This window comes from Oenanthe melanoleuca, chromosome 21 (assembly GCF_029582105.1).
Source record: "Oenanthe melanoleuca isolate GR-GAL-2019-014 chromosome 21, OMel1.0, whole genome shotgun sequence".
Classification (NCBI taxonomy): Eukaryota; Metazoa; Chordata; class Aves; order Passeriformes; family Muscicapidae; genus Oenanthe; species Oenanthe melanoleuca.
The window spans coordinates 5342628-5368556 of NC_079354.1; the positions used below are offsets into that span (position 1 = coordinate 5342628).

Below are 25929 nucleotides of genomic sequence, written 5' to 3' on the forward strand. Positions count from 1 at the left end.
CAAATGAGCTGAAAACTGCTCCAGCTGGCAGAGAAAAAGGAATATTTTGCTTAACTGTCAGTTTGAGCTGCTGCTCACAGAAGTGCTGCACTGGCCTGACCCAGGCAGGAGCTCAGCCCTGCACTCCTGACCATGGAGAGCAGAAATTTGGGGATGAAATGAGGGAGAAAGGTTTCCCAAAACACAGATAACAAAGTGAATCCACACAGAACTAAGAATTGCTTCTCTGGGTGGGATATTTTTGTCACTGCTCTCTGGTGGGATGTATTAATAACCTATTTTTAATATTATTAATCCATTTGTGGGTGGGACAATCCTCTTGAAATCCTGGGAACAGCACAGATTAGTGGGAACACAAAGGAGAGATGGGTTCTTCACCTGACTCTGCTTTGCAAGAAAAATCTCTTTTCTACCTCAGTCTTACATTGTCTGTAAAACAGAGTTTTGGCCACAAATCCAAAGGTTTAGAAACCTTTTGTACCAAGTCTGAGATGAGCTAATGTGTTAAAACTGAAGTTGTACACCAGAAAAAACAGGGAATTTTTAAGGCCCAGAGCTGCACCCAGGAGAGGGCAGAAGGCCCAGGAGCTCCTTTGCAGAGGACCCATCCAAATCTCATTGTTGGGAGCCCAGCTGGTCACAAACACCAGCAGGAAGCTGCTCATTATCCACACCAATTAAAAAATGATGATATTTACCTGTAAAGGAGTATTTCCCCCTGCTCTGGCATCTCCTTCCCTGCCTGCTGCAGCAGGAACAGCTCACCTGTTCTATAACCAGCAAGAAATCCAAAAACCAGCAAGAAATCCAACAGCAAAAGGGCAGAAAAGGGCAAAAAGGGGAGGAAAATCTTCTTTCCCCAGCTCTCCTGTCTCAGGATCTTGCAGCAGATTTGATGCAGGTTTACCAAGGAAGATAAAAAAAGATAAACCAGAACTTTCTTCCCTCTTCCAAAGCCTGAGCTGAGCCTGGCATGGGGGGCAAAACCTGCCAAAAACATTCTTGGCACAAAGGGGCACTTGCTGCCTTCTGCCACCTCTTGAATTCAAGAAAGATAAAACATAAAATTTGAGAGGAGCTCTTCCTTCCCTTCAAAATCTCTTTTCATTAGCCAGGAAAGAAAAAAAAATAATTTTTAAACAACTTCAGTTTTCTGCAACAGCTGCACAGCTTGGAAGTCAAAGGCTGCACTCTTCCTGCATTTTTTTTTTTCCCTTTAGGGAAAATAATCACTTGGAAGCCTCTCTTCATTCAGCACCCAAAGAAACTATTTAAAAAAAATTAAGCAGATGCTCCATGTTGTTTTTCCTGAATAAAAGGACACCTTTGGAATAAGAGATGAGAATTACACAACAGATATGGAACATTTGGTCACCTCTGTCCCCTCTCCCCAGTGCCAGCACAAATACAACACATGGTGAAATAACCTTCAGCATTCTGGATTTATGGAGAGGCTTGTGAACAAATTATTTTTTTTAAAAGCTTATCATGAGGCTGGGGTAATAAACAGCCTGCAAAATTATTCTCTTGCACCAAAAAGTGGTCAATGAAAGCAGCTCTTACAGGATAAAGCTGGCTCAGATTTGTACTTTTAAACACTTTTGTTTTGCTGCCTCAGCAAAGATTTTGGGGAAATTTCTGGATTATTCCAAAGGGATTCCCATCAGCATGGACTTCTAGGAAATAATGAGAATCTGCACCTCTGATTCTGAAATTCAGCTTTAGGTTATTTGGGTGTTGAGTATGAGCCAAACAAATAATTCATGGGTTAAACCTGATCCACTTAAAAAAAACCAAAACTATTGAAACTGTAGCAAGCTTGAGTATTTTGATAAATACTATCTCTAGAAGTCAAGACTGCTGAAATAACTCAATACACCATAAATTATAAATATTCCCATAACCACCACACATTCCACACAGTTGAACATTTCTTTGAAAGATTTGCCAGCTCTTTGCTAACGAACAAAGGGAGCAGAGGAACACGGGAATTTTGTTTTCTTTTGTTTGTTTAAATATTGCTTCCAATACGTAACAAACAGGAGGTTTGGGCATCATCACCCCCCAGACAAACAGCCACACTTCCACCAAAATGTACTTTACAGGATGATTCAGTGGATAATAATTCTTCACTCAGCTGGAAAACAATACAGCTGGATCCATAGTGCAGCTACTGTTTGTACATTCATTTTTAATGCTCAGGAAAATATATATTTTTATTATTAAGTTTTGCTGCAAAACAAAGAAACAAAAATGGAATCCCTTTTTTTTTTTTTTTTTTCTCCTCCCCCTCCTATCTTAATTATTACTATTTATTTTCTTTACACTTTGATTGGAGTATTTAACACCTGCCTTTGGCATTATGGATAGAAAGCTCAGGAGTCTCTGAACACACGGCTCTGCCAAAAAAAAAAAAAAAAAATATGGAAGAAGAAGAAGAGTGTCACTTAGAGGTCAGAAATATTTGTTGTAACAGATTTTCTCCAATCAGTGTTCACTACTTTTTCTCTAAGGCACACGCTCTGTCTTTAGGAGCTCCTGGCATCCAGGTTTGCTGCTGTTGAGCCCCAAGGGTCAGAGGGGCTGTTGGGGACACCAGCTCTCTGTCCCTGACACGTGGCAGAGCTGGTCCCCAGGATCTCCTGGGAATGGAGTCCTGGATGCCTCTGGAGCAGCCCAGGGTCTGTTCTGCTGCTCTGAAGTGTGGGCTGTTCAGTGGTGGTGGTGGATGAGCAGTGCAGGTGAGGGAGGGGCTGTCCCTGCCCTGGGACACCCCAGAGGGGTCTCCTCCTCTTCCTCATCCTCTTCCTCCCCTGGCACATCCCTCTGTGCTCCCTTCCTTCTTTCAGAGAGTCAAACACTCCAGGGAAGGGAAGCACAGGAGGGATGGGGCTGGGGGGGAGCAGACAAAGATCGGGATCTTCTCAGGGAGCGAAGCATCCTCGGATGAAGTTCAGGATCCTGTAGGGAGGTGAAGCATCCTCAGGTGAAGATCAGGATCCTGTAGGGAAGTGAAGAATCCTCAGGTGAAGATCAGGATCCTGTAGGGAGGTGAAGCATCCTCAGATGAAGATCAGGATCCTGTAGGGAAGTGAAGAATCCTCAGGTGAAGATCAGGATCCTGTAGGGAGGTGAAGCATCCTCAGATGAAGATCAGGATCCTGTCAGGGAGTGGAGCATCCTCAAAGATCAGGATCTTCTCAGGGGATGAAGCAGTGCCAGATGAAGATGGGGATCCCCTCGGGGCGTGAAGCATTCCCAGAACAAAGATCAGGATCCTGTCAGGGAGTGAGGCATCCTCAGACGAAGATGGGGATCCTTTCTGGGGTTCCATACCCTCACACAAAGATGGGGATCCTCTCTGGGTTACCCTCACAGAAGATGGGGATCCCTTGTGGTTATCCTCACACAATTCCCTGTGTTACCCTCACAGAAGATGGAGATCCCCTGTGTTACCCTCACACAAAGATGAGGGTCCCTGTGTTACCCTCACACAAAGATGGGGATCCCCTGTGGTTACCCTCATACAATTCCCTGTGTTACCCTCACACAAAGATGGGGATCCCCTGGTTACCCTCACACAATCCCCTGTGGGTTACCCTCACACAATCCCCTGTGGGTTCCCCTCACAGAAGATGGGATCCCCTGTGGGTTACCCTCACACGAAGATGGGATCCCCTGTGGGTTACCCTCACACGAAGATGGGATCCCCTGGTTCCCCTCACACGAAGATGGGATCCCCTGGTTCCCCTCACACGAAGATGGGATCCCCTGGTTCCCCTCACACAAAGATGGATCCCCTGTGGGTTCCCCTCACACGAAGATGGGATCCCCTGGTTCCCCTCACACGAAGATGGGATCCCCTGTGGGTTCCCCTCACACGAAGATGGATCCCCTGGTTCCCCTCACACGAAGATGGATCCCCTGGTTCCCCTCACACGAAGATGGGATCCCCTGGTTCCCCTCACACAAAGATGGATCCCCTGTGGGTTCCCCTCACACGAAGATGGGATCCCCTGTGGGTTTCCCTCACACGAAGATGGGATCCCCTGTGGGTTCCCCTCACACGAAGATGGATCCCCTGTGGGTTCCCCTCACACGAAGATGGATCCCCTGTGGGTTCCCCTCACACGAAGATGGATCCCCTGTGGGTTCCCCTCACACGAAGATGGATCCCCTGTGGGTTCCCCTCACACGAAGATGGATCCCCTGTGGGTTCCCCTCACACGAAGATGGGATCCCCTGTGGGTTCCCCTCACACGAAGATGGATCCCCTGTGGGTTCCCCTCAGACGAAGATGGATCCCCTGTGGGTTCCCCTCACACGAAGATGGATCCCCTGTGGGTTCCCCTCACACGAAGATGGATCCCCTGTGGGTTCCCCTCACACGAAGATGGATCCCCTGTGGGTTCCCCTCACACGAAGATGGATCCCCTGTGGGTTCCCCTCAGACGAAGATGGATCCCCTGTGGGTTCCCCTCACACGAAGATGGATCCCCTGTGGGTTCCCCTCAGACGAAGATGGATCCCCTGTGGGTTCCCCTCACACAAAGATGGATCCCCTGTGGGTTCCCCTCACACAAAGATGGATCCCCTGTGGGTTCCCTCAGACGAAGATGGATCCCCTGTGGGTTCCCCTCACACGAAGATGGATCCCCTGTGGGTTCCCCTCAGACGAAGATGGATCCCCTGTGGGTTCCCCTCACACGAAGATGGATCCCCTGTGGGTTCCCCTCAGACGAAGATGGATCCCCTGTGGGTTCCCCTCACACGAAGATGGATCCCCTGTGGGTTCCCCTCACACGAAGATGGATCCCCTGTGGGTTACCCTCAGACGAAGATGGGGATCCTCTCGCGGATGGCCTGCCGGCAGATGGGGCACACGGTCAGGGCCGTGCTGCAGTCGGGGCACGAGCCGTGCCCGCACTGGAACACCAGCTTGATCTGGTCGTCGATGCAGATGGGGCAGGTGATCCTCTCCTCCATCTGCCGGTAGCGGCTCTGCAGCTCCTCCATCAGCTTCCTCTGCTCCGTGCCCTCGGTGCTGGGGCTGCACTCCACCTCCGTGCTGTCTGTGGGCACAGCGGGCTCAGCCACGGCTCAGCAGCACCATCCCACCCACACTGCACGCTCTGCACCCAGCCCCACACCAAAATCCTTCTTTACACACTTCCCTCTGCTTATTTGCTCGGTGGTTTGTGTGTGCTTGGGATGGTTTGGTGGTTTTTTAAATCCTGTCTGAGATTCCTGCCTTGGTGCTCTGGAATATGCTGCTCCCTTCGAGTGAAAATATCCAAAGCTGGTGGTGATATTCTGCCTTGCTAATCCAGGAATCCTTACAGGGCACTGTGTTCTCTCAACCTCCTGCAGACACTTGGGACTCCAATTTCTGGCTAAGAAATGTCTAAGGAATGTGTGTGTGTGTCTTTCAGGACACACATGGTCACACAAGAAGAAATTATCTGAATCACTTGTGTTGATTTCTACATAAATTGGTCATTTGGTTGACTCTGTGAAATAAAAGAATCCCAAATGCTGGATAACTGTACTTTGGGTAAATATTCTCCTGGTTTCAGCTCAGTGCAGCTCTCACTGCTCATCTTCTGCTCCTGCATCACTGATTAGGCAGCTTTACACTTCACTACAGCTGTCCCTTCCCTCAGTGTTCTGGAATTAGCTGCATATCAGTGCAAGAAGTACTTTCAAATCCTGTCCTTGGGGACAGTGAGTTTGTCAAAGGCAAGCACTGAAGACATCACTGCCAGGGAAATCCTGCTGGTATTTCAGACCTTGATGCTCCTCCTCCACTGGCAATTTGCCTGCAAATGTCTTATTTGGAATTCCCATCATTATTTTGCTGCCAGTCTGCAGCAGAGACAAATGCTCCTGTCCACTTGTCAGGTCAAAAGTGATATTTTTGGCATGATGGAGTTTCAAAGAGGAGCTCTGGCTCTGCCAGCTGTGCATGTCCAACACCATGGGACTGATTCCTGCTTTTTTGCCAGGCATCAAATCACAAGGCTTGAGCCTGACTCCAAAAAAAGCCCAGAATGCTCAGTCATGAGCAGCAGGACATGCAATTAAATCCTCACGTGCCCTGGGAGTGATCTCAGCCCTCAAAACCACTCTGGAAAAAGCTTCAGTGGCCACTTGCAGCAATCCCATGGCAAAAGCAAACCCTGCTGCTGCCTTGCTGACATCACAGCTCCTCCTGACACTGGGGAACGTGGGCAGGAGACAAATCTGTCTGAAACTGGGCTGAAGAGTTTCATTGAAATACTCTACTCTTGAGATTTCTGGATAGCTGGGTCCTGCCAGCCCTGCACAGACACTGATTCCTCAGCCAAGGGAGAAGGCAGGCTTGCACAAGATGTAGTTTTTCCTCCCTCATGAATTTTCACTGTTAAATCATCCCATGTGAAACCAGACTAAGGAACCTGGTGTTTGCTTTCAATACACAAAATCAGCCAGGCCCAGGTAAAACTCCCTTAAATGTTCTGTCCTGTCTATGCAGCTTGAGCTTGGCCTAGGACACCTGAGAAAATCTATTAAAATCTACTTTTTTTTCTCTCTAAAGCTAGATCATGCCACAGGCACACACACACACAAAGCCAAAATAAACAAACTCTTCTTATTTCACTGAAAATCACTGATGCCCCTCAAACCAACCCTGTGCAGGACCCTCCCCACAGCCCTGATCAGCAGGAAGAGCCAGGACATACCTTGTTTCAGCTTTTTGGTTATTGTCACTTGACATTTGATGCACTTCTTCATCCTCCTGGAGCATTCTGCCATGGTGACACAAGGAGAGATGCCAATGAAACCCACAACAGACTCAAGAACATCAGATTTGAACAACCTGAGGCCTCCCTGGGTGATTAAGGGATTGCTCTGTATGGAATGGGGTCACCACCTGCTTTCTGAGCTGTGCCCTACTCTCTTGTTTAATCTTTCCCAGGTCAGAGCAAACACAACACCTTTAAATCCTCCCTGCTCTGCCCCTGCAGCTGCTGCAGCTCTGGGGGAAGAGGATGAAGCTCCGGCACAGAGTTCTGACCAAACTCCCTGTGGTCACACTGTGCCTTGTGAGATGAACTTGCTGACAAGTCTGAGCAGGCTGCCCTTAAATCAGCTGAAATCCTGAAGAATGAGGAGTTGTGAAAGCCAGGGGAGAGGGAAATCCTTCTCAGGAGGTTTCTGGGGGATAAAGCACTGACAGCCAGAACTGGCCTTCCCTCTGAATTACCCAGGCATCTCTAAGCCCAAGCAAAGCTGCCTGGAGTCCCAAGCAGCAGGTGGGCAGAACATGCTGTGTTTTTCAGAGATAACTCTGGCTGTCTGAGATGCTGAAATCATGCTGGGGTTGCTTCAGGACACAAACAGAACAAAAGCTCTGTGTCTAAGCAGGGCTGGATTTCTGACAGGGCAAAGAGGGAGGCTTGGATGGGGAAACAGAGAAAAAAAAAAACATTTTAAAAAAGGGGGAAAAAAATCAGTGTGGACTCACCTTCACAAACAATACTGTGCTGGCATGGGAAGAAATGGATGAGCAAGGCCAGCTCTGAGCAGACCAGGCACTCTGTGGGCACTGCCACGCTGGACACACTGAGGTTGGTCATGGTGTTGGGCGTGGTGTGCACACGGCGAAGGCTGCAGGTGATGGTTGAGCTCTCAGAAGAAATCTGCTGTTCCCTGCAAGCAGCAGCCAGCAGGAAATGTGAGCCACAAGCTCCTTCAGCAGTGAGTTATCCCTGGGGTAATTCATATCCACAGGGAGACACAGCAGCACAGGCTCAGCTAGATAAACCTGGGAACCTTCCCTGCCCTGCTGGGACAAGCTCAGCTGGGATCCTGACCAGCTGTGTCCAAAAACAAGAGCAGGGATCTCTAATATTTACACAAATGGAAACTGCTCCTTTGGAGGTAACACCAAGCTAACAGCACAACCATCTGCTGAAAGCAATAATGAGAAATGTCAGCCTGACAGAAATGACATTTTTAAGGAAAAAACCTCAGTCCAACACATACTGTACTGACAGAGCTCCTGGGGAAGGTGTTTTTCACCTCTCATTTGCAGTGACCAATGACAGCACTGCTGGGTGGCTCCTCCTCAAGCCTGTGCCCTCAGATCAAACAGAATTCTGCTTTCATGTTTGCAAAGTCCAAATCCAAATAAAGCCAGCTTTGACTTGCTCTACTCTCCCCTTGGCATTTTCTCAGCTATTTCTCTTATCACCTTCAAAACAAGTGTTTATCTGGCCCTGGAATAAATCCTGTGGGTTTTGGTGCCCACTCTTCTCTTGCACTCTCTTTAAATATCTGTCAATGAGGAGTCAAATGAAAGTAAAACAGAACCAAGGATTATTCTGCAAAGCTGCTCTTGGCCTCAGAGGCTCCTCATGTTGCCAAGAGGCCGAGTTTGCACAGAGCCTCATTAATCTGCTCCTCCCAAAGTCAGCACACACCCCCACATCACCCCTCCAGACAAACAGGACGTGCTCAGGGTGACATCCAGAGGGTCTCAGAGATTCTCCATCCCTCCTGAGACCCCAGGGCTGGAGAAGACTCTGCTTTGCTCATTACCTGAATTTTTTTGAGAAGTCTTTGACGATCTGGACAATCCTTCCATCTGTAATGAGGTCCAAAGGAGACTTTCCTCGATGATTTGCATAATTAATATCTGCTCCTTCTTGTGCTAAGTAGCAGGCAATGGCAGTCCCAACATTCAGCTCCACATTTCCCAGGAAGCCAGAAGCCTGCAGCTAAAATTGAGAAACACACTCTGTCAACAGAAGCAGCTTCTGAGGCTCTGCTCTGATTTGCATCAAAATCTAAATAAAAGTCTTAAACCTTGTACTTAAAAGTTAGAAGTGCAACTTTTTGGAAGCAAACAAAGACTCTTTTTGCCTTTATGTAAATAATGGGTTCAAATTTTACATTCCAGGGCCAAGAGTGCCTCAGACTGATCCTACCTGGTGATAATCCCTACAAATCACAGAAATGGGCATTCACTTCTCCAGGGAGTGAAAAGGAAGAAGTTGAAGGCCCCACAGAGCAGCTGCTGCAGGGACCATAAGCAACAGCTATTTAAAGAGCCAAATTTTGATGTGCATGATTCCAAATAATTTGAAGTCAAGTCACATATTCCACTGACTTAAACGACCAAAGCATGTCAGTCAAGGCAAGTAAAATTAGATGTGAAGGAATCTACAGCATTTAGAGATGATGTTACTGTAAATAATACTGGGAATGACATGCACAGGTCTCTCTTTAGGACTTCCAGGACTTTGAGCCATCATCTCCTGGTGGTTTGGTGAGGAGCAGGATGGAAGGGCAGTGCACTGGGCTTTTCCATGCACCAACAGCTAAAAAGGAGGAATGGTGGCTTCACTTATTCTGGTCATTTCAAATTTAATAATTTTTTAAAATCTGTGCTGGATTTTCCAGTGAATTAAATTATCCCTGCACCTTTGGCCTATCCTGCAGTGATTTTTAGATCTTTATATCCATGGATACAGAGCAGCACAGAGAAATCCAGTTCAGGCTTTGTAACAGCTTCCCCCTCCAGGCTGCTCCATCTCCCCTCTCCCCCTGCTGCACATGTGCAGATAACTGGGGTGTCTGTGGTCAGCTCTCCTCATATTTTCCATGCCATCAGACAGAAATGAATTGCTGTGGTTCTGGGGCATGAATTAAACCCAGGAGTCTCTTGGCTCTGGATTCATGACCTTTCCCATGTCAGGAAAGAAGTGCACAATGCTCATAAAAATATCAGAGACAGCTCAGAATTGTTGTCTGCCTATGTCAAGCTCCATGCTATAAATTCAGCAGGATCTATTCCTGCTTTCCCACAAGCAAGGCTGGTTTCTACACTCCCCATCTGGACTGCATGAGGGGAACTCAGAGCTGCCTTCCTTCAACCCCTCAGTGTCACTGCCTGAGGGGTCTCCTGATCTGAGATCCCCTCAGGAGGACATAAAGGTGGTTTGAAATTCAGGTTTTCCCCTGGCAGCCAGAGAGACTGGAGGAGGCTGTTCTCAGAGGTTCTCAAGGTTGTTTATTGCTCCTTATCTAAGAAATTCTTTCTCTAGCTGACAGCAGTCTGTTCAGCTTGAAGTCCAGGGCAGAATGCCTCAGCCCTGGGCAGGGCTTATCTTATATACCCTAAATTAAGTACCTAATATTTACAATTATTTTCCAATACACAACAATTTTATTACACTGTCCAATCTATCTCAGACCAACCAAAGAATGCCAGGCTGGCATTCAACATGGATGGCATGAAGAAGGAGGAAACAAAGTACCACACCCAAAATCCTCCATGTTAGCCACGAACCCCCTAATATAAACATTCCTAGAAATCCACCTTTTCTACCTTCTAACAGTTTAATTTATACTCTACTTATTTTTGTGGCTTGTATTTCTTCCTGCAATGTTGGCAGATTTCTCCAGGGACTTAAGTCCAGCCCACAGGACCCCTGGGTACCATGCCAGGACCTCTGAGACCCCTGCCAGGGGTTCTAGAAGCATTCAGGGAAGCCAGGGGAACACACACTCAGAGCCCAGAGCCTGCTGATGCTGTAACACAGAGCATTTTCCTGCTGGAATTGTGCTGACCTTGGACAGGAGAGCTGCTCCCATCTCCCCCTCCCGTTTCTCCATGGCCAGGGCCATCAGCTGCTGGCGCTCCAGGGCGATGTGCATGGCTGTGTCCCCATCCTCATCCTCAGCATTGACATCACTGCCCTGGCTCACCAGCAGCTGCACCATCCCCACGTGGCCCTGGATCACAGCCAGGTGCAGGGGGCTCTGGTTCCTGTTGTTCTTCACGTTCACGTCACAGCGACCCTGGAAAAGCAGGAGTGGAAAAACATCAGAGGGAGATGTGGCTGCAGAACTGAGTGTGGGGCCTGGAGTTCCCAAATCCCATCCTGGAAAAGCAGGAGTGGAAAAACATCACAGGGAGATGTGGCTGCAGAACTGAGTGTGGGGCCTGGAGTTCCCAAATCCCACCCTGGAAAAGCAGGAGTGGAAAAACATCACAGGGAGATGTGGCTGCAGAACTGAGAGTGGGGCCTGGGAGTTCCCAAAATCCCACCCTGGAAAAGCAGGAGTGGAAAAGCATCACAGGGAGATGTGGCTGCAGAACTGAGTGTGGGGCCTGGAGTTCCCAAAATCCCACCCTGGAAAAGCAGGAGTGGAAAAGCATCACAGGGAGATGTGGCTGCAGAACTGAGTGTGGGGCCTGGAGTTCCCAAAATCCCACCCTGGAAAAGCAGGAATGGAAAAACATCACAGGGAGATGTGGCTGCAGAACTGAGTGTGGGGCCTGGGAGTTCCTAAAATCCCACCCTGGAAAAGCAGGAGTGGAAAAACATCAGAGGGAGATGTGGCTGCAGAACTGAGTGTGGGGCCTGGAGTTCCCAAATCCCACCCTGGAAAAGCAGGAGTGGAAAAACATCACAGGGAGATGTGGCTGCAGAACTGCGAGTGTAGGGCCTGGAGTTCCCAAAATCCCACCCTGGAAAAGCAGGAGTGGAAAAGCATCACAGGGAGATGTGGCTGCAGAACTGAGTGTGGGGCCTGGGAGTTCCCAAATCCCACCCTGGAAAAGCAGGAATGGCATCACTGGAGATGTGGCTGCAGAACTGAGTGTGGGGCCTGGGAGTTCCCAAAATCCCACCCTGGAAAAGCAGGAGTGGAAAAGCATCACAGGGAGATGTGGCTGCAGAACTGAGAGTGTGGGGCCTGGAGTTCCCAAATCCCATCCTGGAAAAGCAGGAATGGCATCACTGGAGATGTGGCTGCACAATTGAGAGTGTGGGGCCTGGAGCTCCCAAATCCCATTTTATCTTCATTGAGCATTTCATTTCCAACCCATTTTGTTCTTAGCTGATCCCTTGAGTTTTAGCTTTTGTATTTTTCAGAATCTCTGCTGCTTGGTGTGTAACTCTGAAACTTCATGTGAGGTGTTAGTAAGGTCTCTTCACAGGGGAGTTAGAACAATTCCTTTCTAGACAGAGAATCAAGGACAACTAGTACCCAAAAGCAGAAACAATGGCTAAGGGAAGGGGGCAAGCCAGGAGCTGAGACTCCACTTGGATAATTGACTCCATGATGAACCAAAACTCACAAAGGTGTAAAGACTCATGACCAGCTTGGATTTGATTTGGGTGTAGCCCTGGCCAGGCTCTTGCACTGCCCAAGGTGGATCCTTTCAATAAATTCCTATTTTATCCATTTTACTCTCTCTAGTCTCTATTCCAGGTAATACATCCTCATCTCTTCCCTGCCAGTGTCACAGGAAAATCCCCCAGGACAACCCCTGTTTTTCAGCCTGGCAAACAATGCCAGCTCTTCAAAGGGACAGGGACACCCCTGTGGGTCCCAGTGTCAACTCAGGGGTAGCTGTGAGGCTTGGGAGTGGGACAGGTTTTCTGGCTGGTGGTTTTGAGTGATCTCTTACCTCTTTGATGAGGATTTCAGCCACTTCCATGTGGTTGTTGAGAGCAGCAAGGTGCAGGGCAGTGAATCCATCTTCCTTTTTGGAGTCCACCAGCTGCCGAGCCCTGGCCAGAATCTTCTTGATGGCTCTAGAGAGTTGGACAGGTTATTAGAGATGGAAGAATTGATTTCTGCCTCTCCTGCTCAGCAGTTAGCAATGTCCATGTTTTACCAGCTGGTGCTGACACCAGCAACGAAGAGCACTCCCTTAAACCCACAAAATTAATTACAAGAATGCAGCAAAACCCTTCAATTATCATTTTATAAAGCACGGAAAAGTCACATTGCTTTGAAAATAATGAGCAGATTTATCTTTGGAACAGTTCCAGAGGCTTCCAGTCTTTCCTGAGACCTTCTCCTGTCCTTCCATGTGTGAAGCCAAACATCTGACACTGTCCAGAAACAGAGATTTCCTAGCCTAGGGAAGCATGAGAAAAATGGGATGGGAAAAGCAGGCAGGAGCTTCCTGTGAAGACCTAAAGGAGGCCAACAGCCCTATCCAGCCATATCCAAACCCTAAAAAAGTTTAACCAACTATCCAGAACCACACCTGCCATCTTCATAGACAGCCAGCACAAATTAACATCTGCAAAAGACATAAAAATAGAAAAAAAAGAAAGGACACTTACAGCTTGTTGCCTTTCAGGGCAGAATAGTGGAGTAGGTTGAAGCCTTGACAGTTCTGGACAGTGAAATCTATGTTGGGAACTTCAGTGAGAATCTCAATCACGACTTTGTAGTCCAGAGTGATAGCATAATGCAGGGGGGTGTCTCCCTGGGAATCCTACACATGGATACCAAAGCAAACACAGGTTACCAACCTCAGAAACTCCAAGGAAACCCCTGTGAGCTTTGAGAGTCTGACCCAGCACAGAACAGCCCCACCAGCACAACAGCAAACCCTAAAAATGGGCTGGGTCCAAGTCATCATCACTGCCTGCCTTAAAAATCTTTAAAATCCTGTTGCTGGGAACAGGAGTGTGGCTAAAACACACAGGAACAGCAGCTCAGCCCTCCCTGGATTCTAGAGTCCATCAGAGAATGTGATGTGATGGAGAAGGGACAGACACAAACCTGGAATTTCAGAGTACTGAAATTCAGGAACATTTCCCAGCACATTTTCAGAGGACAACTTTTGAATTCTTTAAAGCCACAAATGATGTGAGACATAAAAAAGCACCTCAAAAAATCCTCAAACACCTCCCTGCCCCAAATCCCTGCAGCCCCAAACTTACTGGGAGGTTGACATCACAGTTGAGCTCACAGAGGGCTCTCACCACCTCGGTGAAGCCCTGGCTGACAGCAATGTACAGGGCTGTGCACTTGGCATTGTTCAGCAGGTCTGCACTGGCTCCTTTGGCCAGCAGCACACGGGCAACCTCAGCTTGGTTTCTGGTTTAAAGCAAGGGCAAAAGCAGGTTAGGGTCAATTCAGTGCTCACAGGAAATTTTTTCTCTTTGCAAAGCAACAGAACTCAGGGTTTGTATCCTTTCAGCCACACCCCACTTCTTCTCAGTGTTAAAAAAACACCATAAAAGCTTCCTGATTTGTTCTCTCTGCTCTAAATCAACAGGAATCCCCACTCTTAATGATGAATTCTTCCCTGGTAACTGATGATACAATTCTAAATCTCATCCTGCTCTGGAAACACACAAACTTAGAGAAAACAACCAAACAATTTGATCTCAACTCACTAAATCACCTCCCTCATCCCTTTGAAAAAAATTTCATCACTAAAATCTCTTTAACAATTTTTTTCCTAATATCTTGCTAGATATACTTTTCTGCAACTTAGGGAGTTATTTTAGCCAAGCTTTAATACACAGACCATTGTTCTATTTGTCCTTGCTTTCTACCTCACAGAACTTTTCTACTGCCAAATCTTATGGCTACCACTTAGCTATAATTGCAGTTCTGCTGTCTCTGAGCCCTGCTTTTTTTCAGCTTTCCCCAAACCCTCTGATTTTAGAGATTTCCACAAAAGTATCAACCAATGAGGGAGGTAGGGGAGGAAACTGGGTCACATGGACTAATGACATGTCCAGTTTTAGGGATTAAATTCCCAAGGGGAATGGCAAGCAGGGGGTTGGCACAAGGCAGGATTGACAGGGAATTCAGGGTGGGTGGGAGGGTAGAATTTGGACCAAACCATTCATGTGGGCAGTAAGAGAAGAGCTCACTAAGAAGGAACAGAGCCCTACCCAAAAGCTGCGTAGTGCAGCGCCGTGTCCCCCTCGTCGTCCCGCAGGTCGATGCTGGCATGAGCCTGCAGCAGTGTCCTCACCACCTCCAGGTGCCCCTGGTAGGAGGCAATCTGCAGGGCAGTCCTGCCCTGGTTCTTGGCATCCACCTTTGGGAAGGCCAGAGACACAGAAATTCAGGGATGAGCTCGTGCTGCGCCTGGAGCAGGGTGGGAAGAGCCCAGGAATCCCATAGGCTCCTCTCCCTGGCCAGCAGCTCCCTGCTGACCTTGTCCCAGAATATTTTGGAAGGGGACAGCACATTTAGACAGGAGGGGAGAAGTGACAGAACAGAGCTGGGAGCTCTGTAATTGCAGAACCCTGCTGCCAAATTGCTCTGTGCCTTTGAGCACAACACTCCTTGATATCTCTGCCAACAATTCCCTTCCCCAGAGGAAAATGTGTGAGGAAATCAAATTAGCTTTGCATAAGGCTCTGGAGGTGCCAAGTCCCTGCTGTGCTGTGCTGCTGCAGGTACTTCAGTGGGTGCACTGGCTGCAGGGGAGATCTCAGGACTCAAGTGCTGCAGTGAGAGTATTGGAGAATTAAAGGCACTGAAGAACAAGAGGTAAAAAAAAAAGCAAAGCAGCTACTGAAAGCAGTGGGAGGTTAAGGAGAGGAGAAGGAGGCACAAAACCTCAGCAGACTGGCAAGGAGAACAAGTTAATAAGCAAGGTTTTTTCTCTGCAGCTGATTTTATGCAGCAGTCAGAGCACAGAGGAGGCAGCTCTTCCCTGGACAGGCTCAAAATCATGGGTGAGTCCCTTGGACAAAGAGGAACTGGAGGTCAGGGCTGTTCTTTAAATGAGGCAAACAGTGCTGATAAGCTGGAAAAACCCTGCCAAGCAATCCCAACTTGCTCTAAGTGAGCCTCAAATCCAGCCTGATCTCTCTATAGGACTCTAAAAGAAATAGCTGATTTATTAATATAAATATTAGAGTAGAAATAGAAGCCTAATAAAAATAACTGATCATATAATGGATTTCTTACTCTTGGGACTTTCCTATCTGAGAATTGCAGGTATTTGTGTGTCCTTCCCAGAAGCCCCATTAAGTTTATTTATAAAGAAGTCTAATAAATACCAGACAAATAACCACTAAATCAGCTTCACAGGGGCTCCTTCAGAGCTGATGCTGGGTCACAGCCCCAACAAAACCTCTGTTTGTTACCCATGGTTTCCAAGGACACACCACTGAAAGATTTTTGGTGGTTCTTTTTTTTTCCCCTGTTCCTAAAGCCTGAGCCCCTCCCTAGAGGAGGTTTCAGATATGATCCTGACAGTTTGGCACTTTGCAAGAACAAAAATTGTCCAGCAACAAGTCCAGCCCAGTTCCCTGCTCCAGTCAGACATGAGATAAGACACTGCACAGATCTGGGCAGCTTTTCTCCCTCCTGATTCCAACAATGTGATTTTACAAGGTCCTCTAAGGACAGGCAGAGCAGACACAGCCCATGCCTTTCTTTTCCAGCAGATCCTCTGATACCTGCTCCTGTTTTCCTATAGATAAACCCCTCTCCCCACCTCATTCTACAGGAAATCTGGGAAAAGCCAGCTTGGGAAATGGGCTCTAAGGACTTTAGTTCAAATTTATTTACAAACTAGAGGTATAAAATATGCATATTTAACTTATAAATTTAATCCTAAATTGCAGCAAAATAATATTGCAACTGTTAGGAAATATCACTGAGCCTGACAAATCCATTGTTTTTCTCACATCCTTTCCCCTGCTTGACTACAAAATTTTATGGCAGTGTTTTAAAGAGCAGAAACAAAGGAAGAATAACCTTTTTTGTCTCCCAAACTTGCCTTGTCTGGGTATTTCTGGAGGAGCTCCCGGACTTTGGCTGCGTTGTTGAGGGCTGCACAAATGACCAGGCACCCTGCATGCTCTGACTCTGTCCTCTGGGACAGCAGCTTCTCCAGGACAGTCACCAAAGTACCTGAAAAAGAGATAAAAATAGACCTATCACCACACATCTCCCAGTTTTTGAGGGGACAGAGGTGTCACAGCTCCCCAGCAGTGCAAAGGCAAAAATTCTGCAAGTTCTGCCTCAAGTCTGACTTGAGCAAACAGTTCCAGATCCATCCACATCAGGAAAACAAAAAAATCCTGGCAAGTCTGTGCTGCCTCCCACATGATCCTGACACCCAGAGGAAATAAGGATGGTCAGGCCACAAAAAAATTTCTGAGCAGATGTGCAGAGCACCAAAAAAAAATCCCCTCCACGCACCATGTGATCCCAAACTCTATTTCAGGGCAGATTTAGGCAAAACAATTGTTGATTTCACAACAGTTCCATGCACAGACCTGGGACTATTTCACAAGGTCTCAAGAATCAGTGTCCTTGTACAGGAAACAGGATGGAACAGGAAACTGAGACACAAGGATGAGGCAAATATTGAACCTAGGGCAGAGCTCTAGCAACTCTGAGTCCTAAATTCTGTATTTTCCTGTCAAGGCCCAGCTTTGCTTGCCCAGTAAGGCACAGCTGGGTTTTATTCTGTATTTTCCCGTTAAGCCAAACATTTCCCAGTCCTAAATTCTGCATTTTCCCATTAAGCTCTGAACTTCCCAGTCCAAAATTCTGTATTTTCCTATTAAAGATAGCTTTTCCTGCCCAGTAAGGCACAGCTGGGTTTTATTTTGTATTTCCCCATTAATCCCAGCATTTCCATGTCCTAAATCCTGAATTTTCCTACTAGAGACAGCTTTTCTTGCCCAGTAAGGCACAGCAAAGTTTTATTCTCTATTTTCCTGTTAATTCCAGCATTCCCAAATCCTAAACTCCTGTGAGTCATAAATTCTGCATGTTCCTGTTAATCCCAGCATTTCCCAATCCTAAACTCTGCATTTTCCCATTAACCCCAGCATTCCCAAGCCCTAAATCCTGCACTTTCCTAAGGCCCAGCTTTGCTTGCCCAATAAAGCACAGCCAGACTTTAGCTCTCCACGCAGGGAAGAACATCTGGATTTTGCCCCCATCCAAAGATCTGGATCCAAGAGCTGCCAGCCCCTGGGGGAGCAGGTTTGTCTCTCACTTTTGGGTTCCTTGGCACTCTCTGTGGTCATCAGGTTGGCCTCCTCCTCTCTCTGGTAGGCTGTCAGGCAGGCAGGGTTGAAGGTCCAGGACTGTCCCCCCACTGACACCCGCAGATCTCCATCCCCATAGACCTTGATCACCTTCCCAATGTGCCCCAGGGTCTGCAAGGAAAAAAACAGGATTTTTTTTCCCCCCAAAGCTGCAGTTTCCAGACTCAAAGTAGAGGGTTTGTTTTTTCTTTTGTTTTGTTTTTGTTTTTGTTTTGTTTTTCATAAAGCTGCAGCTCCTGCTGTGTGAAAAGAAGCACTGGACAAGTGACACACTCACAGACAGCTCCCACTTCAAGGACAGAGGGTTCTCACCAGTTTCTGTTTCACTGGTTTGCCATGGAAGGGTTTTCCCAGTCACACTGGAAGTGCTGGGGAGGGAGGTGCTGGTAAGAACTGATCAAACTGGGACTGGGTTCAGTTTCCTCTGGGCTTTAACTGCTCCTGGAGGAACTTGCATCCCAATTTTAGCCACACTGGGCTGATTTCTCCACTTCTCTGCCTCATTCCAGAGAATCAAGGAGGGCAGAGAGGGCTCTGGTGATGGAAACCTCTCCCATGAGCTGGTGGCAGCCAAATCCTTTTTGTCAGATTTGCCCTTGTCCCGTTTGGGTGCCGTGGTCACCAAGAGCCACCAGCAGCAGGGGCTGGGCAGGGAGCTCCCAGCAGGAATTCTGGGGGGACACAAGCCCCAGTGCAAGTGCAGAGGGCCTGGGGGAGCTCAGGGGTTACTGGGCTGTCCTGGAACTGGAACTGGTGTGCACTCACAGGTGCCATCTCATCTGTCCACTCCCCATGACCAGGTTGGAACCGCTTCACTGTTTCCATATCATCTATCACCCGGACCACATCACCAACCCAAAAGGTGTTGAGCTACAAGAAAAAAAAAGTCATAAGCTTTTGGGGGATGAAGCCACACACACACAAAGAGACAAAAAATTAATAGTGATCAGCACCCTCTGTCCCCACTCCCAAAATCCCAACAAACAAGACACCCACAGAGTCAAAAACAGCATTGCAAAACATAAAGGCAACTACCAAGAAAGCTACAAAATCAACACAGTCCAATTCTCTTTTAAACCAAGTACACATTTAAGTAGGGAAATAATTTGGAACAGGCAATTTCCTAACTTCTTTTGCTCAAATAATTTGTAATTAATACCAGATATAGCAAGGAAATTTTCTTGGTCCATCTCCTCTCTACACCTGGCTTGGCACTGGAGATTTTAATTCACTCTAATAAGGAAGTTAAATCTGTTTGTTATTTAAAAGAGAAAAGGGAATCCAGGGTTTATCTCTGCTGGTAATTTGCCAGATGCTCCCTCTGCTCACTAAGCAGTGTCAAAACACACTTTTCAGAGCAGAATAATTTTGTGCAAAACAATCTGACAATGCATTTTCCACTGGTATTGGGAGTTTTTAGTAATTTGACCTTGTTCAGAATTCTGTGGTCTTCCAGCAGCTTCCTCTATATCTAATTACCTCTACTTCTAATCATGCACTTCTCAAAGTGCTCAAACCTCTGGGGAAGGCCAGAGCTGTGAGCTTTAGAAATGCAGCCACAAAATTAGAAGAGCTGGATTAAAGAAGAAATTAGAGAGAAGTGAGACAAAGAAGAACAACACAGAGAGACACAAAACAAGGAAGAACAAAAAAAAAAAAAAATCGAAGGAAAATTATGTGGGGGAAAAAAGGTTCATCACAAGGGCAAGGCAGCTGCAGAAGGAAGCTGAAATTTAGAAATGGAGTTTACCTTAAAGACTTGCAAATGCAAAAGTTGATAAAAGAGGGAAATTGTGTTTAGAATGGGTGTTCCAGGATTTCCCTGCAGCATTCCCAGCACCCACCTTGGTGAGGGCTCCAGGGTGGAAAGTCCAGCGGGTCTCGCTGTTGAACTGCACCCGCACGTCCCCTCTGTCCGTGATCCTGTGCACGGTGCCTGTCTGCCCAATGAACTTTGGCAGAAACACAAAAACACAGGGAAAGCTCCTCAATAAAGCAGCTTGTTTCATAGTGGGGAAAGAAGCTACCCAAGGTATGGATGGCTAAAGCACCCAGCATTTCCCATCCACTCTGCTCCCAGATCTTTATTCTGTATTTTCCTACTAAGTCCAGAATTTCCCAGTCCTAAATTCTGCATTTCCTGTTAATCCCATCATTTCCCAGTCCTAAACTCCTGTGAGACATAAATTCTGTATTTTCCTGTTAATCCCATCATTTCCCAATCCTAAATTCTGCATTTCCTGTTAATCCCATCATTTCCCAGTCCTAAACCCCTGTGACTCATAAATTCTGTATTTTCCTGTTAATCCCATCATTTCCCAGTCCTAAATTCAGTTTTTCCCATTAATCCCAGCACTTCCAAACTCCCACAAGTCACAAATTCTGTGTTTTCCTATTGATCCTATTCAGGAGCACAGAGGTTTAACAACTAACAGCAGACAAAGCAACAACCAAAATCTGCAGCTTTAGGGGTGTATTCCTAGGCTGGAATTAAAAAACTCATGGCTACACTTGCAGCTTTGTTAAAGCTCATCAGAAGATGCCAAGTCCTTGCCTGTCAGGCTGCAAAAAACCCCAAAAATAAAAAAGAGGCTGATGCTCAGTTAAGAGATTTGAAACTGAAATGAGAGTGTTTGCCTTGACATTTTAAAGCCTGATTTCAAACAGTCTGCTCACCTATAGGGCAGGTTGGGCCAGGATAGATATTTAACATATCTTGGTAGTTTTATAGCATTTATTCATGCTCTTTACAGTAATAGGTGCCATTTCCATCTTTATTTCCTCTACTCTCTAGGGTTTTTTAAAAAAAGAGGTGATAGCAGACTGATGGTTCTTCAATTTAAAGTTAAGACTAAGCTCCAAAAATATGATATGGGCTGAGAAATTTTAGCCCTGGCCAAGGCCAGAGCCCAGTGTTGACAAAACACAAAACTTTAATTACCAGCAATGCACAGCACAAAAGAAGCCAAACAAGGAATGGATCCAGAACACCAAAGTAAAGATCTGTGGCTCATTTAAAAACTAACAAACCAGCCATTATTTATTTTTTTCTTCCAAGACTTTTGCAGGGATCCACAAGGCCATTCTCATCCAGCAGAGCCTAAAAATAACTGACTCCAGCGTGCTATCACTAAAAAAATCTGTATTTGTGATTCAGTTCAACTGAAAGGTGACACAAAGATGTTCTGGTGTGGTGCAGAATGAGGGAGAGGCTGGAATTGCAGCCAGGGGGAGTTCAGGGACCTACCTCAGCCATTTTGGGATTCCAGCCCCCGTGGCCCTCCTGCATCTCCCGCAGGATGTCGATGTCCAGCAGGCACTTGACCTTGTCCCCGTGCTGGAAGGGATGTCTGTCTGTGCTCTCCTTCCTCTGCAGCTCAGCTGGTTTCCCTGGGGACAGAAGGAGAGCACCCACAGGCATGCAGGGTGCACTCACACACCCTGGGTGCCTCACTGCCTTCCTCACAAGGTGCAAGAGCCAAAAAGAGGGATGTGAAACTCTTTAAAATGCTGTTTGTTGTATTTAAATGATACAGCAATTTATTTATTCTTTAAAATGCTGTTTATTGTATCCAAATGATGCAGCAATTCAGGGCTGGTGGGTGACAAGAGCCCACCCCACAGCCTTTTCAGCCACAGCTGTGGGTTTGTCTGAATCCACTCTAGTTCTGGCTCCAATGCATTATTTACTTTTCATTGTAGATCATCTTAATACATTACAATCAATCAACATTTTACTATTACCTATAGCCTTTCATAACTACTAACATTACCATATTCATATTATTATATTCCAATAACAAAAAGTTAGTGTGTTACAGTTTAAACTAAAAGTTGTTTCTCAGTTTTCTTGCAGTGAAAAATTCTTGAGATCTTTACTTGCACCAGGGCATTTTTGTTTGTCTGGGAAAATCTGTTTGCTTGGTAAAAACAACTTTTGTTTGAAATACATTTATCCTTTGCTCAGAGTCATAAAAGCCCCTTCCAACTCACTTTGGCTTCTTAGTTACCCAGTAAGACTGGCTCAGCAATTCTTTTCTTCTGTATCAAAACTTGCTATCATTTCTATTCCTTCTTCAAAGTCTTGCATTACAAAAAAATCTTTCTGTTATACATACACATCTGTAAGACCTTCCTGTCAAATCCTTATCCTTCCCAACAACAAGGGTTGAAAATCCACATTAATTGGGGTAGAATGGTGCAAACCCTTTTCATGCCTTATACACTCCATAAGGCAGCAGAGAAATCAGTAGGGTTTAACTCTAACTGGGTATTAATAAAACACAAGCAGCTCTAAAAGCCACATTTTGTCCCTGTGCAGAGCAGGGAATGCCTCTCAGGCCTCTCAGGAACTGTTCTTAGCAATCCACTCACCCACAATTGCTGTTCAGACATGCCCACACAGCACCCAAAATTAGTTCTGCTCTCCACAGGCAGGCTCAGAATTCACTCTGAGGAGTTCCTTACCCTCCCACCCTTCCCATGCAGCCATACCCCTGGAATTAAGCTCCTCATCCAACCCTTCCCTCCCACCACACTCTTGCCAAGCTGCTCAGGAAGAGAAAAGTCTGAGAAAGATTAATAAAAGTCTGCCTGAAAAGTTTTATCTGAAGTCTGATAAAAGCCCTGATTCTGCTGCTGCACAGACCCCTCTGTTTTCCTTCAGGGGAGCCAAAGATGATCCCTGCACCCCATTAAACAAAAAACAACCCCACAACTAAGTTACACCAGGGTAAAAAAATGTTTCAAGTCCAAAAGCACAAGGAGTTTCCCTGGACTTGAGAGGAAAGGGGGATGGCAGCAAGTTGCCAGTACAGACATCACCTTTTCCCATCACTTTTTCTAATTTCTGGCTGTTCCATTCTCCAAAGTATCTCCCTTTGGTCACATTCCCCCTTTGAACCCACTTTTTGCTCTCTAACAGCACAGTGAACAGTTTGCTGAAGAATGAAAAGCTTTGGCCTGACAAATGTAACAAAAGTGAGAAAAGCTGGATTCTCTGTACCAGAGTGGGAATTTCCTGCATTTCCAGCAGAGGTTGTATTCCCTGGGATACAGCTGTGGGTATCTGATGGTTTTACCACTGAAAGGCCAAACTATTTCATGAACCACTCTGAGATCAAGCAGTATGTTCACACATAAACCAAATTCTCTCAAATGATGTGCATTTATGCAGGAACTTCAGAATTTATGTCTCCTAAACAAAAAACAGCTTCAGCACCGACGGCTGCGTCAATCACAACCTCTCAACAAAGACTTCACTCAGCAAAGATTCATCTCCACCTACCTAATTTTGGGAGGTGCTCCTTGTAGTAGAAGCCCCCAGAAGCCTCCACAGTGCATTTGAGGTCCACCTTTCCCTTGTGGCCCACCCTGTAGACGTTGGTGGTTCCATCTGCCCAGGTGACGCTGGCGACGCTGCGCCCGGTCTCCACGTCCCAGCCCCGGATATCGACCACACGGCCAGTCTTACCCTCACCCCCTGGAGAGGGAAAAGAGCACCACTGGATTATCAGACAACTCATTTGGGTCAGTTAGCAGGGAATCTCTGTGTTAAATTTGCTGAAATCCAGAGAGCCATCCATTTTGGCATGGTTCTGTGGGGAATTCCTGGTGTGCAGGAGCATGGCCTCGCTAGGGAACGCACACGTGGTGTCATGGCACCACACTGTGGCAACAAAAAAAACTCAGCAGTGCTGCACAACACACCCAGGATCTTTAAATCTCTCCCCAGCACCATCCATGTGGGGGAACAGCAAATAAACTTTGTTTTCTTTGAACACAGAAGAATGCAGGATGTGTGCAGGTGAAGCTGGCTGGGCACTGGGACATGCTTTGATCCACTGAGCCTTGGGAAGGGTTTGCAGATTCCCAGCCCCACAGTCACTCTGCACTTCCCCAAATGGGGACAGCAACATCTGTCTCACTGAGGAACTTCTGATTGTCTGCAAAGTCCTGCAACCAAACAGCTTGAAGGAGCTGAATTCCTCATTTATCAGCATGTCTGAAAAGCACAAGACAAATTCTGGGTTTTGGTGGCAGCTCTACTAATGACAAAACCATGGCTGTGGATGGGGGCAGCTCCACCAAAACCTGAGAGCAGCTGAGGGGTGGATTTAGGGCTCCTCTCACTGCTGCTGCTCAGGGAGCTGCTTTCAGGTCAGCACCACCATAAGCAACATGAGTCTCAGACATGTAAATGCTGCTGTGATCTCAAAAGGATGGATAAGCTGTATTGAGCATAAGCTGCTTTTGCTCTCAGACCCTGCAAGGATCCACATCCTGCACTGAACCCAGGGCTGCAATAAATGGCAGAGTCAACTTTGGAAACCTTTGAACTTTTGACTTAATTCCTCAGGAGCTAAAGGAGCTGTAAACATCACAGTGTGTGTGCAGGGCTCTGGGACAAACTGCAGGAAAGCTCCCTCAGCCCTGGAGCACCACACAGAAATTGCTGTCAGTAACCTGGGACAGGCATTACACCCCAAAAGCAGCTTTAAAAGGGCATTTTTGTCCCACTGCATTTCAGCCTGAAGGTTTCAATTCCTACAGAAAGCAGGAACCACTGAGTCCTTCATTAGTGCACCACGTGAAACCCTCCTTGGAGAGAGTTTCTCCTCACTTCTCTTAAAAGTATCCAAATAAGGAAAATCCACAGAGCTCCAAAAGAAAATGGATACTGGACACAAAGTCAGATAGACTTTCCACTATCAATTAAAGCTTTTTCAAGAAGTGAGGAGTCTTTACTCTCTTGTAACTGGTGTGCAGTTCCAATTTCACACAAGAACTTCCAGGATGGATACCAGTGGTTTTCCAATCTATGAAAGAGGAGCAGCAAAACTTCCTCCCCACACCCTGAACATGGTTTATGTCACAGATATGTGACAAACAACAAACACAGAAAAGAAAACAATGAAAATTAATTACTCTAAAGAACAGGCACCTGGAACACCTGGACAACTGCCCTAGAAGCTGCTGCTCAGCATGTGGATTTTTAACCAGCAATTTGCAAAAATAAAAGAATATTATATATATATAATTTTTTTTTTTTTTTAAATCAATTGGTGTTTTACAGGACATCCAAAAGCTGCTTACCATCCTGGTTCCCCCACTCCCAGTCAGGCCCACGGACCACTTTAGCCCCCTGGAAAGTCCCTTTTAACGTGATGCGAGTCAGATTCTGTCGAGGGCTCACCAGGACCCTGCAAAAACAAAATCAGAGGAAACAAATGAATTTGTTGTTGTTATAGACAGTGGCAAAGCTGTGCTCCAGCTGAGGGCTGTCACATGAGGACCATCCTTCACTTTTAATGGACATTATTGGAGGCACTGATGGAGCACAGCACATTCTGTAAGCAGAAAATCAGAGCAGCTCAGAGCAGCAGTGCTGTGGCTGAGCATTCCCAGGCTGTCCCAGCTGCCCTGCACCCCACACCCCCAGCACAGACAGGAAAAGGAAAAATACCTACGTGATAGTGAACAGGGGGTCTGATGTCCTGTTAAAGCAGCTCCCAATTCCCATAATGTCACAGCAGCCTGTCTGCTGGCTCTGGCTGTGCTGTCCCACAAAGCCTTCTCATCAGTCACCAAGCCCCCAAAACCCACAGGGACCTGCCTGGTGACTCAGCCAGGGCACAGTCCCATTTCTAGGTGACTGCAGAAGTGCCCCAGTCCATGCCCCTGGAGCCAGACAGGCTCTTGGCAGCTCCCAGCCCAGACAGAGCAACCCAAGTTCAGCAGCTGCTGCCCAGGGCAAGGGGAGGGGAATCTCCCTGGGGGTAGGGCTGACCTCAGAGCACTGCATTTATTTTCCATCTAATACCTCCAGAGGGAAGGTGAAGACTCAGGAGGATAAAAAGCTTATACTTGAACTTAATGTTTACTTATCCAGCAACTGCTTAAGTCTTTTACTTTTCTTAACCTGTTACCAGATCTCCCACCTGTGGTTTACAACCTGTGTGTTTCAAAGGAGGGAGGGATTATTTATGCCTTGCTCTTATCATCACTGAATGAATGTTCTTTAATCAGCCAGGCTGGAGCTCAACAGGAGGAAGATGAAGGCCCTGTATATGGAGGGCTGAGATTTTGTGTG

The 25929-nt window shown here is 46.7% G+C and overlaps 1 protein-coding gene across 2 annotated transcripts in view; it reads right to left on the reverse strand.

Annotated features, from left to right (window-relative positions):
• Window positions 1–2171: 2171 nt before the first annotated feature.
• The window catches only part of MIB2 (MIB E3 ubiquitin protein ligase 2), a 43431-nt gene continuing 19673 nt past the window's right edge, over window positions 2172–25929 (reverse strand). The window contains exons 4-20 of one of the 2 annotated variants that reach the window (XM_056508090.1): window positions 24933–25039; window positions 23125–23319; window positions 21085–21227; window positions 19682–19789; window positions 18603–18707; window positions 17786–17948; window positions 16553–16686; window positions 14706–14854; window positions 13740–13896; window positions 13134–13288; window positions 12467–12593; window positions 10618–10848; window positions 8584–8762; window positions 7508–7692; window positions 6723–6788; window positions 4829–5072; window positions 2172–3161 (exon numbers count right to left, since the gene is read on the reverse strand). In XM_056508090.1, the coding sequence (XP_056364065.1) occupies window positions 4831–5072; window positions 6723–6788; window positions 7508–7692; window positions 8584–8762; window positions 10618–10848; window positions 12467–12593; window positions 13134–13288; window positions 13740–13896; window positions 14706–14854; window positions 16553–16686; window positions 17786–17948; window positions 18603–18707; window positions 19682–19789; window positions 21085–21227; window positions 23125–23319; window positions 24933–25039 (2446 nt within the window). In that variant the 3' untranslated portion in view covers window positions 2172–3161; window positions 4829–4830. Of the gene's footprint in view, window positions 3279–4828; window positions 5073–6722; window positions 6789–7507; window positions 7693–8583; window positions 8763–10617; window positions 10849–12466; window positions 12594–13133; window positions 13289–13739; window positions 13897–14705; window positions 14855–16552; window positions 16687–17785; window positions 17949–18602; window positions 18708–19681; window positions 19790–21084; window positions 21228–23124; window positions 23320–24932; window positions 25040–25929 lie in introns of both variants that reach the window. The other variant, XM_056508089.1, reaches the window with a different exon arrangement.